General features: G+C 39.9%; 1 protein-coding gene across 2 annotated transcripts in view; it reads right to left on the bottom strand.

Moving 5' to 3' along the window:
• The window catches only part of PACRG (PARK2 co-regulated), a 670,998-nt gene that overhangs the window by 266,943 nt on the left and 386,164 nt on the right, over positions 1-17,891 (bottom strand). For both annotated transcript variants that reach the window (XM_006871168.1, XM_006871167.1), the window contains exon 3: positions 13,832-14,003. In XM_006871168.1, the coding sequence (XP_006871230.1) occupies positions 13,832-14,003 (172 nt within the window). The remainder of the gene's footprint in view (positions 1-13,831; positions 14,004-17,891) is intronic.

Genomic DNA, 17,891 nt, shown 5'->3' with positions numbered 1-17,891 from the left:
GTATTATTTAAAATTGGAAACAATCTAAATGTTTTAAAGCCCTGGAATATTTAAATAAAATATAAAATAATTATACCATTATAAAATCAACAAAGTCATTGAAAAAAAGCTTATAGAAGATGGAAAATGCTTGGATATAGGTGAATAAAGCAGTAAGTTACAAAGCATATTTATTTTAATTTCATTTCAGAGAATAAAACAGAAAATACTGGAAATTTATATACTTAGATATAGATATAGCTATCTTTTCCATGGGTATATGTTTTCTATGAACATAAGAATTTGTTCCTTCAAATAAAACATACTTTTTAAACACACACACACACACACACACACATATATGTATATATAATACCATATTTCACTTTTGTTATTAAATATTAACCCACATGATTATAGTGTAAGTTTTGACATGGAGTTCAACGACTCTTTTTTATTTATTCTTTCTCAATATTTTCTTTATTATGCTTTGTTGTTGTTGTTAAGTGCCCTCAAGTTGGTTCTGACCAGTAGTGACCCTGTATAGGGTTTCCGAGGAGCAGCTGGTGAGCTTGAACTGCTGACCTTGAAGTTCAAATGGCTTTGCAGTCTGGCACATTGACCCTTAGCCATTTATTTTTTAGACAACAAAATAATTTGGTCAAGTTTCATTTTGATAAAACATTCTTTAAATTTAGAAAATAATTTGAGGGACAATTGTTCTATAAGCAAGGAAAACAACAAAGATATAGCAAAATGTTCCTATACTTTCTGAAATGTATGACTTTTTTGATTATATAAAATAGGCAACATTATTCTAAAAGAAAATGAATTATTATAGTGCCTACAGCAGGTATTTTAGTTTCTGAATCATTCTTGTTGTTGTTGTTGTCAGGGGCCATCGAGTCGGAACCGACTCATAGCGACCGCATGCACAGTAGAACAAAACAATGTCCAATCCTGGGCCAACCTCACTATTGTTGCCACGGTTGAGCCCATTGATGCTGCCAATTGGCCAATCCATCTCGCTGGGGGTCTTCCTCTTTTTCTCTTACCTTCCAAGTCGGTACCGAGTTGATGGAACCTAACAACAACAACAACAACAACAACAACAACCCTTCCTCCCAGTGTCCCTTCAGTAGTAGGTCCACAAGTCCTTGTGAACAATGGGGCTAGATGTGGAGTATAGCAGAAATGTTCAGGACTGCAGAGATTTTACGATTGGAGTAGCCCCCTCTGGTCCTGAGCTCCAGTGGCTTGTCTTTAAGGGACGAGTCACTGAGTGGTCGAGCAGGGTTTTAGATCATCTTTGTTTTATAGAAGATGCAAGGGGTGCTATGTAGGAGTCTCAGTCTTTGAACAAAGTTCAGCCCTCAAGTGGAAGACACAGTCCAGAGTCTCAGTATGAGGTTTCTCAGTGACTAAGGAATACTCCATAATCAAGGCAGAGGACAATGATGATCAGTTACGAAGCTTCCATTACTGCTTAAGACAATTGGAACCAGTCTATTTTTTTTTTCTCTTTTTTTCTGTATCTTGTAAGCAAAATAAACCTAAGCAAAACACCTTCTCCCATCCCAGCCCACTCCATATTTCCAGGATTATTAGTTAAAAAAACACACAAAACTATTATTAAAATAAATTATCAGATATATTTCAAGATAGATCAGTAAAATTATGTGACCACAAATAAACAATGCTGTCATTTAAATCTACCAGTTCCTTTCTATTAAATAGACTTCTCAGCACATTTTTTTGTATTGTGATATGGTGCTCAAATTTATCCTTACTTTTTGAGGTATATTTCCCCTCTTTGGGTGATTTCTAGCAAGACTATTTTGTTTTGTTAAAAAAAAAAAATATTAGTGTTGGCGCTTCCTCAGCTGTCTATGCATGTTTGTCCTTTCTAGCTGGTGACCTCAGCTCATTAGAGCTCTTCTAATGAGGCCAATGTCAGATGTCCTTTCTACTTATAGAACAGTGAAATTTCCTTAATTCTTTAGCAACCAGGGTTAGCTCGCCTTCTCGTAGGGCATTTCACAAGTGAATGCTGCTGCTTTTAAACATAAAAAAAAAAAAAAAAATCACATGAGACACTGTAGGTGAAGAAACAAAAGTATACTCTAACCACTTAAATAATTCTCTCAGTCAATGTAAAGTATTATAGCATTATACTCTATCTGCTGTTTACGACCAGACATTCTTACAAGATTTTTTTTTTTTTTTTTACATAATATCTAGCACAGTGACAGGCCCCAACAGTTACTTTATACTTTTGACGATGGCACCTATATGGATGATGTTCAATATGGATGGAAATTATGTCCGTTATTAAACTAATTTTGAAAACATTTTGATGCATCTAGTGTGTCCTAGAGCATGCGTGAAGATAGTCCTTGCTAGCTTAATTTTCTAAGTGACATGAGAGAAGAAGATAAATAGTTTCGTGGAAAAGGAAAGGCAGGGCAGGGGATAGGACTCGACTTAAGGGAAGGAAAAGAAGAGGAGAGTCAGAAGATGGTCTGAAAAGCAATTCCTATTGGAGATGGGCTTCAAAGGACACATCACATTTAGGCACCTGGAGATGTGCGAAAGGGCATTGTCAACGGAGAGCAACAAATACAGAATCCGACAAGTGCAAGGCAAGTTCAGAAGCACAATCAGCTTGGCTAGAGCACAGGGAGTCTGAAGGGAGCTACAAACTTGATCAGAAATACATTCCCCAGCCAGAAGGTTAGTGGGAACCTTGAATGCCATGCCAATGCATATAAAGAAGGCAGAAATTAGAGATGGTCTACTGATGGGGGATGGGAAGTACATTTGATAAGGTCTGTTACTTGGTGCTTTTTGCTTGTGAGATAGGATAGGGTATGTGGCTTGGGGCTGAAGAAAGTACTGGACACACTGGTTTCAGATGCCAAAACAAGCAGAAAATCGGGGGGCATTTTAAACTTCCCATGAAGGTTTAAAGCCTTCGAAACCCTCTAGAGAGTTACTCTGAGTCAGAACGGACTCAATGACCCTTAGCAACAGCAACAACAATGATAAACAGAGACTCTCATCAGAGAAATAAAACTGTAAAAAAAACAAATAAAAATCTCATTGATGAAAACTACAATAACTTACAAAAAAGTCACTGGGTGGGGTTACCAGCAATCTGTAGATGACATGAGAATCAGGTCACAGACTTTAAGAGAGTGCATCAGAAATGCTCTAGTCTTCAAGAGAACACAGACTGATGAAAAAGGAAAGCGATGGGGACATGCAGGGCAATACCAAGAGGATAAAGTAGAGATGTAACTGGAGTCAGCACGAAAATGAGCAAAAAAATATTGGGATAAAAAACTTTGCTTGATGAAGACCCAAGACTATAGCATTCACTATGAATTACACATCACTGTGAAAAAAACAATGAAAACCTTCACAATTGGAAGAAAGAAAAAAAGTCTTGATAAATGGAAAGGAGATTGAAGTTGTCAAAGACTTCATTTTCCTTAGATCTACAATCAACACTCATGGAAGCAACAGTTAAGAAATTAAACAACATATTGCATTAGAGTAGTGGTTACGAATCGGGCTGCTAATCTCACCGTCAGCAGTTTGAAACTACCAGCTCTTCTGCTGGAGAAAGATGAGGCTTTCTGCTCCCGTAAAGATTTACAGCCTCAGAAATCCTGTACAGGGTTGCTTTAAGTAGGAACCGACTCCAAGGCACATGACAACAACAACAACAACAACATTGCATTAGGCAAATCTGCTGCACGAGACCTCTTTATAGTGCTAAGAACAAAAATATCAGTTTGAGGATTATGGTGCATCTGTCTGATGCAAGCAATAGTATTTTCAATAGCCTCAATTGCATGTGAAAGTTGGACAATAAATAAGGAAGACCTAGAAGAATTCATGCTTTTGAGTTAAGGTGTTGGAGGAGAATTTTACAAGTATCATGGACTTCAAGAAAAACAAACAAGTCTGTGTTGAAGGAAGCATAGCCAGAATGCTCCTTAGAAACCAGTACAGGCAGACTTGGTCTCATATTTCAGACATGTTACCAGGAGTGACCAGTCCCTGAAAAAGATACTGTGCTTGGTAAAGTGAACAGAGGGTCAGTGAAAAATAGGAAGACCTCCAAGGAGACGGGTTGGCACAGTTACAGCAGTAGCGGCCTCAAACGTAACAGAATCATGAAGATGGTGCAAGACTAGCCAGTGTTTTGTTCTGTTGTGCACAGGGTCACTATGAATAAGAACTGACTCAATGGCACCTAATAACAACAACAATATGTTTCCAAGGACTCACATTTTTTAAAGTATGTGTTTTGGCCACAGAGGAATTAAATTAGAAGTCTAAAACAATAAATCATCTAGAAAATCACCAAGTATTTGAAAATTAAACAACATACTCTAAATAATACATGTGCTCAAGAAGAAGTCAAGTGGTAATTTAAAGATAATGTAAATTAAATGATAATTAAAAATACAACGTACCAACATATGTGGGATATAGTCAATGCCGCACTTACAGGGAAATGCTTAACTTTACACGATTTATTAGGAAGCATCTAAAAATGAATTCTTTAAGTGTATCAATTAAAGAAAATTTTTTAAAGAAGGAAATTAAAGCCAAAGTAAGTAGGAGGAAGAACACAATAAAGAGACCAAAACAATGAAATTGAACACAAATCATAGAAAAAAAAAAAAAGATCAAAACCTAAAGTAGATTCTTTGGGGGGGGGACAGATTAAATTGAATAAAACTGGGTAGTTTTGTGCATTCTTCTGTGCATAGGGTCATTATGAGTTAGAACTGATTTGACAGTATCTGATAACAGTAGCTAGATTGATAAATTAGAAAATAACAATGTTCAATATCAGGAATATGAAATATCACTAAAGACCATAGAAGTCAAAAGGGTGAAATGAGAAATTATGTAGATGAGGAAGTAAAACAGAGAATATAAATAGTCCCATAGCTATCAAATCAACTGAAAATGTTATGGCAAAGTCCTAAAAAGAATACCCTAGACCCAGCAGGCTTCACTGCTGAATTTTATCATGTGTTTAAAGAAACAGTATCCATCTCACACAGATTCTCTCTGAAAATAAAGGGAGAAAGAATATTTTTAGATGCATATGTCCTCATTTCCAAGCATATGGAAATGTCTCAGTTACTGCATCTTAAAAAATTAGATTTGTAGCATAAATTGTATTTTGGCTAGAAAGCAGGCTTTGTGTGATTTCTATCCAAAGATCCAAAAAATTTTGAGAGGAGACCAGATCACAGGCAAATGAGTGGAAATTCAAATGATGTCTGACTTTTCAAAGCATCATGAGAATATAGAGGCAACAGAGACACGACCTCACACTTCTGAGTGACAATGATTTTCAACTTACTCAACCTAACAACCTAGTGTGATGGTAGATCTTTCAGTTATGCCAGGGTTAATGCATACCGCTCACTGTGGAAGATATTCACTATAAAAATGATGAGGAAAAAAAGCACAATCACCGAAAAAGTGGCTCAACAAAAAAGAAGAGTAACAGGAAATCTTAGACCTGGATAACTCTTTGTTTGATGGGAGCAAACAGATAATGAGGATGGAGGGCAATCATTTTCTGGAAAAGAAATGAAATTCCTGGGGTCCCCGATGTCCCAAACATTTGGAAAATAACACATATCCTGACCTATTTTGCAGGGAAGAAATTCTAAGTCTATAAAAACAAGTGAATGAAATCAAAATGGAATCATCAATGTTAAGAAAAATAAGTTGCTAAAGTGCAACAGTCAGTCTCTGTTCACCTGGAACAATAGAGGAAGAAGAAGAGTCAGGAATAGGAGGAGGATATGGAATGAACTGCAAGGTCAGCGGTTCACCAGCCACTCCTTGGAAATCCTATACAGGGGCACTATGAATCAGAACCAACTTGACATTACTTCACAACAATAACAATATGGAATGTGGGAACTTGGCTCCATGAGCCTCCTTTGCTATGAGATCAGCAGAGTGGGATAGTGTCCAGCTTCCATTGCTACGTTAATTGTTCCCACCACCCCAGAGCCCCCCAACTACTTTACACCAGTAGTTTTTTACAGTCTCTGACCCAGCACAACTCTGTGGTATGCTGTTATTCTGACTCAAAGCGATCTCATGTGAAAGGGTTGTTGTTGTTGTTGTTGCTGTTAGGTGTCATCGAGTCGATCCTGACTCAACAACCGTATGCACAACAGAACAAAACACTTCTTGGTCCTGGGTCAACCTCACAATCATTGCTACATCTGAGCCCATCGCTGCCACCACTGCGCCAATCCATCTCATTGGGAGTCTTCCTCTGTGAAAGAGTAGAACTGTCCCATAGGATTTCCTAAGCTGAAATTGTCATAGAAAACAGATCATTTTCCTCCTACGGAGCAGCTGGTGGGTTCAAACCACTGACCTTTCAGTTAGCAACCAAGAGCTTAAGTGTTGTACCACCAGGGTGCCTTTAGAAAAACTATGTTGTTGTTGTTGTTAGGTGCCATCGAGTCGGTACTGACTCATAGTGACCTTTTGCACAGCAGAAGGAAACACTGCCCGATCCTGGGCCAACCTCACTACTGTTGCCACATCGATGCTGCCACTGGGCAATCCATCTCGTTGGGGGTTTTCCTCTTTTTCTCTGACCCTCCACCTTACTAAACATGATATCCTTCTATAGTAAACTATAGAAGGTGAAAAACAGAAAAGTGGGAGGCAAAGGACAGAAAAACACCAGTTGTGTCACAGAGCAGTATAAACAGAACAGAGGTGTCAGGGCCTCACATTCACTGTTTTGGGTTCCCAGACTTTAGGGTCCTGAACTAAGAAAAAGTAGAAGAAAGACAAAGGTTTTACCTTTTATCATATTAGAAACTCTAGAACCAGTGAATCTGCCCATTTCTCATTCTGGTATATCTGATAACAAGCTGAAACCAATCCCATATTCTAGAAACATCTGCGCAGCTAATCCCAGTTTTCTGCCTTGGAGAAAGCTTATGTATGAGGGGGCTCCAGAAAGCTCAAGGTAAATGTAACTGAAAGATTCTGACATTTTTCCACGAGCACTTTTGAAGCCTCCTTGTATTTTGCTTTGCCTTTATAGATCTCAGCTAGAATTTAAGAAAAGCTGTTTAAGTCTCCTGTTTAAGTGGTGCTGTAGGATCAGCACTGGACTGCGAACCACAAGGTCAGCAGTTAAAATCCACTACCTGCTCCTATACAGGGTCTCTATGAGTCAGAATTGACTTGATGACACTTTCCAACAACATTTAAGACCTTTGATTGTGATGGTGAGGTAACTTTTTGCTACTGGACAGAGTCACAATGACACTAATGGTATAGTTTGAAAATAAAGGACACACAGCTGCTATGTATTATGCCAATCCTATGCACCAGCATGCTTCTAGATCAATTAACCTCATTCCAGAATTGTACCTGAAAGATTTCGTTTATGCAGGCAATGTTGTCACATGTTTGGAACTGCGCATGAGCCTGCATGGTTAATCAGCACACCTTGCTGGAAGAGGTTTGGATCTTGGTGGAATAAACAGATTGAGAAGAAACAAGTTGGTTTAGACTCAGGATAAGTACATGATGAAAGCAGGTGCCCAGGAAGCAGCAAGAATATTTTCCAGGATGAATTTTCTTTCCTCCCGGAACCTTAAATTAACAGATTCATACCAAGTTAATTCTCTCTGACAAATCGTGTTTACCGAGACGTGCCACTCACCAGCAAATGACCTCTAGTGTGTGTCCACTGTAAACTTTGTCCTTATGACACATCGTTGCCCTCTTAACTTACTGGAGTATCTTTAAAATACAGATCAAATGAAATTGAAAATCAAGTCTCCTTGCCTGCAACACTCTAATCTGACATGTTTTAACTGTAAACAGTAGAATCAATCTAATACTTAACAATTCTCTACCTGCCTTTTAGTGTCTTCAGTAGAAACAGAGAGCAGTCCTGTTAAGCAGGCAGTGATCTGAGCCCAGGAGAAAATTCTAGGTACGGCTGCCCTCCTGAAGGCCACCGGAGGAAAGGAGTAACAATATGCTGCAGTTATTGGTGTTAGGTGTCATTGAGTCAGCACCGACTCATAGTGACACCATATACAGTGAAACATTGCCTGGTCTCTGCCATCCTCACAAAGACTGTCATGTTTGAGCCCATTGCTGCAGCCATAGTATCAATCCATGTCATCGAGGGTCTTCCTCTTTCCCACTGACCCTCCACTTTACCAGGCATGATGTCCTGCCCCAAGGCTTGGTCCCTCCTGATAACATGTCCAAAGTACATGAGATGAAGTCCCACCATTCTTGCTTCTAAGGAACATTCTGGATAAAAACATACCTGCAGCTAATTGCTGGAGAGAATGCTTTGGGACTTGTACGTCATCTTTATAAATGTAGCATTGCTAATGCAATTTAATGTATTCCAAAACTGAATATATCGAATGAATCATATTTGGAATAGGTTTGGCTGTAGCTCAGTACTCAATACTCAGCATCCTTCCTAAAGGTCTTAAAGATCAGCACTTCACACAGCTGGCGCGGGAGGCGACAGGAATACTGCCTGTCAGTGAGTCTGCTTCACAGGGCTGTTTTCCTGTCCGTGTGAGCCTCCACATCAAGGAGTCATGCACTCTTGCTCGGGTTCACTTTCTATGTCTCAGTGGACACGTGGTCAGTTTTGAAGCTCTAACAGCGATCTCAGAGACATGAGTTACAAAGTGGATTAGTTTAGACAGCATACAGTAGAACTACTGGAAGTCTAGAGTTCTAATGACACCTTGGTCGTGCTGTGAGCTAGGTGTTAGGCTGCTGACTGCAAGATTGGCAGTTCAAATCCACCAGCTGCTCCACAAGAGAAAGATGAGGCTGTCTGCTCGTATAAAGAAGGACAGTCTTGGAAAACCCTCTACAGAGTCCCTATGAGTTGGAAGCAGCTTGGTGGTAGTGTTGGGAATGACATTTAAATCAATAAGAAGAGATGCCACTTGTATTCATTTGTCGTACTGTGGCGGCGTACGTGTTACTGTCATTTTGGAAGCTAGGTCACCAAGGTAAGTATGACTTCCAGATTCAGACAGACTGGAAAAGAAACACTAGTGATCTACTTTCAAAAAATTCGTCAGTGAGAAACCTATGGATTATAGGAGAATTGTTCCCTATAGTGTTGGAAGATGAGCCTGCAGGTTGGAAGGCCCTCAAAATACATAGTGGCCACAGCAGTGCCCTAGTTGTTGCTGTTGTTAGGTGTCACCGAGGCAGTTTTGAGCCATACGGACCCTAGGTACAACAGAACGAAACACTGCCCGGTCCTGTGCAGTCCTTACAATTCCTGCCATCTTGAGTCCATTGTTGCTGTCACTATGTCAGTCCATCTGGTTGGGGGTCTCCTCTTTTGCCTTGGCCCTCCTCTTAACCGAGCATGATGTCCTTCTCCAGAGACTGGTCCCTCCTGATAGTATGTCCAAAACGTGAGAGACAAAGGCTCACCACTTTGGCTTCTAAGGAGCATTCTGGCTGTACTTTCAACACAGATTTGATTTTTTTCCTTCTGGCAGTCCATGGTACCTTTAATATTCTTCTCCAGCATCATAAATCACATGTGTCAAACTTCTGTAGTCTTCCTTATCCATTTGCCAACTTTGACATGCATATGAGGCTACTGAAAATACCATGGCTTGGGTCAGGCACACTTTGGTCCTTAAACTGACATCTTTGTTTTTGAACACTTCAAAAAGGTCTTGTGGTGAAAATTTACTTAATGCAATGCTTCCTTTGACTTCTTGATTGCTGATTCCGTGAATGTTGATGGTGTATCCAAGCAAAATGCAGTCTTTAACAACTTCAATCTTTTCTCCATTTATCTTGATGTTTATTTTTGGTCCAGTGGTGAGGACTTTTCTTCTATTTACATTGAGGTACAACCCATACTGAAGGCTGTGGTCTTTGATTTTCATCAGTAAGTATTTTAAGTCCTCTTGTCTTTCAGCAAGCAAGGTTATATAATCTACAGATCACAGATTGTTAACGAGTCTTCCTCTAATTCTGATGCCACATTCTTCTTCATATAATCCAGCTTCACAGATTATTTGTTAAGCATACAGATTGAATAAGTATGGTGAAAGAACACAACCCTGAGACATAACTTTCCTGATTTTAAACCATTCAGTGTCTTCTTATTCTGTTCGAATGACTGCCTCTTGGTCTACATACAGCTTCCTCGTGAGCACAATTAAATGTCATGGAGTAGTCATTCTTCCCCGTGTTGTCCATACCTTGTCATGATTCACAAAGACAAAAGCCTTTGCATAGTCAATAAAACACAGGTCAACTTCTTTCTGTGTTTCATTCTGCTGTACATAAGATCCCTATGGGTTGGTACCGACTCGATGGCACCTAACAACATCAACAACAACAACAACAACAACAACAACAACAACAACAAACTTCTTTCTGGTATTTTCTGCTTTCAGCCAAGATTCATTTCATGTCAGCAATGATATTCTCGTTCCACATCCTTTTCTGAATCTGGCTTGAACCTCTGGCAATTACCAGTGTATGGTAGCAGCCCTTTTTGAATTATCTTTAGCAAACTTTTACTTGCATGTGATATTAATGATATTGTCGGATGATTTCTACATTCTATTATGAATCTCTTCCAATCAGTTAGAAGGTTGCTGCCTTCCAAGTTCCTTGGCATAGATGAGTAGATGCTTCTAGTAGTGCATCAGTTTGTTGAAAGATTTCAATTTCTATTCAATCAGTTCTCAGAGTCTTGTTCTCTGCAAATGCACCTTGGACTTCTTCCTTCAGTACCATTGACTCGTGATCATATGGTACCTCTTGAAATGGTGGAACATCGCCCATTACTTTTTGGTGCAGTATATTCCTTCCATCCTCTTTTTATGCTTTCTTCATCATTCAGTATTTTGCCCAAAGAAACCTTCAATATTACAAGTCAAGGCTTGAATTTTGCCTCAGATCTTTCAGCTTGAGAAATGATGAACATGCTCTTCCCTTTTGGTTTTCTAACTCCAGATCTTTGCACATTTCATTTTAATATTTTACTTTATCTTTTTGAGCTACCCTTTGAAATTTTCTTTTACCTCCTCCTTTTTTTCCATTTACTTGAGCATCTTTATGGTGGAGAGGAAGTTTCAGAGTCTCTTCTGACATCCATTTTGGTCTTCTTTCTTCTTTGTCTTCTTAATAACCTTTTGATTTCTTCCTGTATGACGTTCTTGATGTCATCCCACAACTCTTGTAGTCTTCAGTCTTTTGTGTCTAATTCATCAAATCTGTTTCTGAGAACATATCTAAATTCAGGTAGGATTTGTTCAAGGTTATATGTTAGCTCTCGTGGACTTGTTTTCATTTTCTTCAGCTTCAGCCTGAACTTGCACATGAACAATTGGTGGTCCACTTTATAGTCTCTCCTTGGCCTTGTTTAGGCTAATGATATGGAGCTTTTCCACTGTTTTTTTTTTTTTTTCAACAAATGTAGTCAATTTGATTTCTATGTATTTCATCTTGTGAGTTATTTTGTTTGAAAAAGGGATTTGCAGTGAAGAAGTCATTGGTCTTACAAAATTCTATCATGTGATCTCTAGCATCGTTCCAATCACCAAGGCCATAGTTTTCAACTACTGAACCCTTTTCTTTGTTTCCAACCTTTGCATTCCAATTGCCAGTAATGATCAATACATCTTGATTGCATGTTTGATCAATTTCAGATTGAAGAAGTTAGTAGAATTTTTCAATTTCATCATCACTGGCTTTAGCGGTTGGTGCGTAAATTTGAATAATAGTTGTATTAAGTGGTCTTCCTTGCAAACGTATGGAAATTATCCTACCACAGACAGCATTGCACTTCAAGACAGATCTTAAAATTTTCTTTTTGCCAGTGAATGAGATACCATTCTTTAATTTGTCATTCCCAGCATGGTAAATTATGTGATTGTCAGATTAAAAATGGCTAATACCAGTCCATTTCAGCTCCCTACTATCTAGGATGTGGATGTTTATGCATTCCATTTCAGTTTTGACAACTTCAAGTTTTCCTAGATTCATACTTCATACATTCCATGTTCCAATTAGTAATGGATATTTGAAGTGGTTTCTCTTCATTTTGAGTTGTGAGCTAGTATATACTCACAATTGTGAAGCTGGAGTAGGATTGGGCAGTGTTTTGCTCTGTTGTGTATGGGGTCAACATGAGTGAAAGCCGGTTCAAAGGCACCCCCAGCATAGCCACCACCCCCTCCACCAATGGATATGATGAAATAACCCAGACTGTGGGAATTCTTGGATAATTTTGTTCTTGTTTTGGGGAAACAGCCCACATAAGCATACCTTGGAAGTGAGAATGGGGTTCCCCCTTGGTCTTAGTTTGGAGACTTTTGAGCCATCTTACCCATTGATCAGGGTGGGAAATGGGGCTGTTGCTGGCCTAGGACTGGAACAAGCAGAGACCTGGTCGTGGGTGGGCCTAGGTCCATAACATGAAAGGTTACATCAGTTCTTCCTGGACATTGAAGTGAGGTTGCCCTTGTCTGTGGGGTGATCAGAGGTGACAATGCTCTGTTCTTAAGCAGCAGCAAGGGCAGTGGCAGCAACGTCATGTGCGCAGGTGGGTTCTGGCGTCACCTGAGTCTGGACTATAATGGCAGGACCTTGTGACCCTTACAAGGTGGGTGCTGAGAGGAGCCGGGCCTGACCACTTAGACATGCAGAGGGGCCGTCCTCTCTCTGGGTCTGACGAGTGTCTGTGGGCATGGCTCTAACATAAGAGTGACCTAGTGAACGTCATGGCAGAGCAGTCGCCAGAAGGCTTGTTCTGGGCTGTGAGACGGTCTTCTGGGAACAACACGGAAAGGGTCGGTAAGGGGGCTGATTCCAAACAACTCAGGCCCTGGCCCTGGCACCTTCCTTTCACAGGCAAACAGAGGATGCCAGTGGCAGGGTCACCCCACAGATCCTCAAGGTCACCTTTCAGATCAAACTTCTCATGCATTTTAAAACCTCAATCTCCCCATTCACGAGGTGTTATTCTAAAAGTTATGCATTCTACTACCTCTAGGAAAACAAACCAGTCAGTGCTGGAAGAAGGACAGCCAGAATATTCCTTAAAAGCCAGGATGGTGAGATTTCGTCTCTCATATTTTGGGCCTGTGATCAGGAGGGATCAGTCCCCGGTGAAGGACATCATGCTTGGTGAAGTGTGGGGACAGCACAAAAGAGGGAGACCCCCAAAGAGATGGACTGGCACAGTGGCAGCTGCAATGCGCTCAAGAATAAAAACACTTCTGAGGATGACGCAGGACTGGGCAGGGTTTCATTCTGCTGTGAGTGGATCGCTATTGGTCAGAACCGACTTGATGGCGCCTAATAACAATAATTACCTCAAAGATACCAAATATAACTGTGTTCCTATTGTAATATTAAAATTAGGCATGCCCTTTAAAAGAACTTGGGAGTTAGTAGCAGTTCAAACATACAAGGAGACACCCTTCACCTATTTCTGGATGTCTTATGACTGACTGAATGTCGTAAGGAGGTCTGAATATTGGTGCATCGTTACTACAAAGCATTTGAAACTTATCCAACCTCCTCTGCAATTTACTTGCTCTGTGTGGATGGGCGACAGGGCAGCATCAATGATGGCGTATGTTTGGAGGTATGTGGGCTGTCTGGCCTGCTAAGTCAATTTATAAAAATCTCCCAGCAAACCTGGGAATACCTCCAATGTGTTGTGCTTTACAGCTTAATTAGCGACCTGTCAGAGAGCTGAACCACTGGCTGAATGAGGCGGCATCAGATGCTCACTTACTTTTTATCGGGATAATGAGTTGCGGAATGACGGGAAGGATCTTGTTGCCCCCGTGTTCCAGCATGTCATGGATTCCTTGACGAGCAAAGAACTCATAGGGAAATGTCATTTCACAGAGCCCATCAAAAAACAGAGGCAGGTAGTGATGGTAATCCAGCTTCTCGATTTCTACCTGAAAACAAAGAAGAGATGCCACATGAACACAGCCATGCAGCACATGTCAAGCCAAGTTTGCTGCTAGGCTGTCTCCCAACCGTGAGGAGGAGCCAGTCCGTTAGAATGTCGTGACTGTGCTGTGAGCCAACTGTCTGACCACTGAAAGAGGCCATCAGTGGTCACCCATTCATGATGAGGTCAAAGGCGTTGGCCTTCCTGTCTTCACAGTCAGGTCTTGTATTTTAAAGTCATCAACATTAGACATATTTGATGTTCACTTCATTTTTTGTTGTTGTTATTAGAAATTTATTACTTTTTATAACCAAGGATAAACAAGTGATTCAATTAGTCAATAATGCGTGTGCTGAAAAGATCCATGTAAGAATAAAATGGGAGAAATAATCAGTTCACAATAGAATAGCATCTGAATTTCTAACAAGAATAGAATACAGACTGTATACTGGTATCGTCCTGTGAAATACGCACCCTTTGTGATTTGGCAAGAATGAAAGTAAGGGTCAAACATGAGTCCATGATGTACCCTGAGTCTGGGTGAAAAACAATGAGAAAACGGGGTGGACTGGCTGACCCTGAGGGGGCCTGTCGAATTGTTCTGTGTCTCCTCTGTTGTGTTCTTCTTTATCGTTACAGACACACTTTCCTTAGTCTTATCTGATGCCAATATTCCTATGACTAGCTGGGCTATTTTATCTCCTCTTGTTGTGCTTAAATACTCTGCACTGCAAAGTCAGTTTGAGCCACAAGGTTGATCGTTCAGGCTCACCAGCAGCTCCTTGGAAACCCTATACAGGGTCACTATGGGTCGGAACTGACTTGACGGTACTTAACAACAACACCAGGAACCATCAATATGGTCGAACAATGAATCTTCCAAGTCACTGCATTGTGTTCCCCTGTCAGTATTATTTGACAATCTTTTCAAACAACGATTATTGATCACCCCCATGATTCTTGCTCTCAAAGAGTTTTGAAAAAGAAAGAAGGAAGGAGGGAGCAAGAGAGCAAGGGAGGACAGAAGGAGGGGAAGGACAGCAATTCTTTCCTACCACGAGTCCCCTTCTTGTGGCTTTGTTTTCTGACCTGTTGATTAAATACTGGGCATATCTATTATCACTGCAGATTTGCTACCAAAACGACAGAATGACAACTTGAGGTGGTTTGTTGTTGTTGTTGTTGTTGTTGTTTTGAGGGGAGTTCAAGTAATAACTGAAGTGAAAAAAAAATATATAAAAAAACTACAAATGATTTTTCAAGTTTCTTCTAGATTTCTAGAAAACTGTCCACAAAACCTGACACAGATTTACATGAACAGGAGACGCTACAGTAATTATTTACGGTGGAAGTAAGTGAGATCTGTCTGTGTGTATGTATTGTAAAGGCTCTTTCATTGATCCTATTTAAGGTACTGGTATGAACAATCCAGATTGAAAAGCCAGTATTTGTTATTGATTTCCAAAGACCTAAAATGATCATTCAAAAATAAAGTGAGGTCCTGAAGTTCTCTAAACACTAGAGGCATTGTTTTACTTGCTACAGGGTGATTTTTTTTATTTGTTTGTTTATAATTTGTTTGTTTATAATTTTTCTTTCCTGCTCATAGGACGCTTTCTCATTGTTATAGGATTGCTTTTTCATCGATGAGTTTAGCCTTTTAGGGTCCATGTAACATCAGGAGTCCTCTGTTTTTATTTGAAAATATATCTGACTTCACTTTTGTCTGCTGTATTTTCTTCTTTTCTGAACACTTCCTGCAAGTTCCTGTTCATTTTCACAGTCTATTTCACAGTCACGTTTTCCTAAAGAATTTTCTACACTCATTGTCTATACTTCTTCACATCCCATCTGCTCTCTGAGTGCCTTCAACTGGCCTCCAGTGCTGCCATTTCACAAGGGCTGCTCTTACTCAGACATCAAAGACCTGTATTTTCTTAAATCCATTCATCTACTTGTCATTGTCATCAGTTTGATTCTGTTGATCTGGTGACGAGGTCTTCCTTTGTCTCCTGATGCCACTCCTATCCCAACACTGCATTGTTGTTATTAGGAACGGTTGACTCAGCTCAGACTCATAGTGACCCCAGGCACAACACAGTAAAACACTGCCTGATCCTACACCATTCTTATCACCGTCATGTTTGAGTCTATTGCTGTGGCCACTGTGAAGATCCATCTTCTTGAGGGTTTCCCTCTTTTTAGTTGATGATCCAATTTGCAAAACATGAGATCCATCTCCAAGGCCTAGTTCCACCTGATAACATGTCTGAGGTGTGAGTGACGAAATCTTGCCATCCATGCTTCTAAGGAGTATTCTGGCTGCAATTCTTCCAAGACAGATGTGTCTGCTCATCTGGCAGACCATGATATTTTTAATATTCTTCCATAACACCATAATTTATATCTATCAAGTCTTCTATAGTCTTCCTTATTCATTGTCCAATTTTCACAAGCATAGAAGGCAACTGAAAATACCATGGATTGATTCAAACGAACCCTTGTAATGAAGCTGATCTCTTTGCTCTTAAACACATTAAAGAGGCCTTTTGCAGTAAATTTTCCTAATGCAAAGTTCTTTGATTTCTTGACTGCTGATTCTATGAATGCTGATGGTTCATCAGAGCACAATGAAGTACTTGGCGACTTCTATCTTTTATCCACTTATCATAATGTTATCTATTGGTCCAGTAGTGAAGATTTTTGTTTTCTTTACATTGAGATGCAAGCCATCCCAAAGGCTGTAATCTTTGATCTTCATCAGTAATTGTTTTAAGTCCTCTTCATTTCCAGCAAGTAATGGTGTGTCATCTGCATATCACAGATTGTTAATGAGTCTTCCTCCAATCCTGATGTCATGTTCTTCTTCACATAATTCAGCTTCTTGGATTATTTGCTCAGCATACAAGTTGTGTGTTGCTGTGGGTTCATGCGCCAGACTGCAAAGCCATTTGAACTGTAAGGTCGGCAGTTCAAGTTCACCAGCTGCTCCTTGGAAACCCGATACAGGGTTGCTATGGGTTGGAACCGACTCAACAGCACTAAACAACAAAATTAATATACTGAAAGAATACAACCCTGACACACTCTTCCTGATTTTAAACCATCCAGTGTTCCCTTGTTCTGTTTAAACAACTACCTCTTAGTCTATGTACAGATTCACGAACACAACAAATTGTTCCGGAATACTCACTTTGCAATGCTGTCCATAGCTTGTCACGATCCACACAATTGAAAGTGTTTGCAGAATCAATAAAGCACAGATAAACATTTTTTTCTGGTATTCTCTGCTTTCAGTCAAGATCCATCTGATGCCAGCAATGATATCCCTCATTCTATGTCTTCTTCTAAATCTGACTGGAACTACGGGCAGCTCCCTGTTGGTGAGCTGCTGCAGCTATTTAAAATTATTTTCAGCAAAACTTTACTTGCATGTGATAGTAATATTGCTTGATGATTTCTGCATTTCACTATGCCATCGCTCTCTGAAACAGGCACAGATGTGAATCTCTTTCTGTCAGTTGACCAGATGAGTGAGTGCCTTCAGTGTTGCATCAGTTTATTGAAAGATTTCAGTTGGTATTTTGTCAATTCCTGAGCCTTGTTCTTTGCCAAGGTCGTCAGTGCAGTTGGGATTTCTTCCTTCAGTACCAACAGTTCTTGACCATATGCTATCTCCTGAAATGGTTAAACACTGACCATTTCTTTTTGGTATAAGAACTTGGTATATTCCTTCCATATTCATTTTTTTATGGTTTTTATTGTGAATAGAGTGACAGTTGACATGGAGGAGCATCAGTTTTACACTCATCGTTTCATTGCAATGATTACAATCTCCTCTGTGCATCATCATTCAACAGTATTTGTTTCTATTCCCTCTGGGTTTTTTTTT

The sequence above is a fragment of the Chrysochloris asiatica genome, unplaced genomic scaffold, assembly GCF_000296735.1.
Source record: "Chrysochloris asiatica unplaced genomic scaffold, ChrAsi1.0 scaffold00162, whole genome shotgun sequence".
NCBI lineage: Eukaryota > Metazoa > Chordata > Mammalia > Afrosoricida > Chrysochloridae > Chrysochloris > Chrysochloris asiatica.
This window is presented reverse-complemented; position numbering and strand designations above follow the sequence as displayed.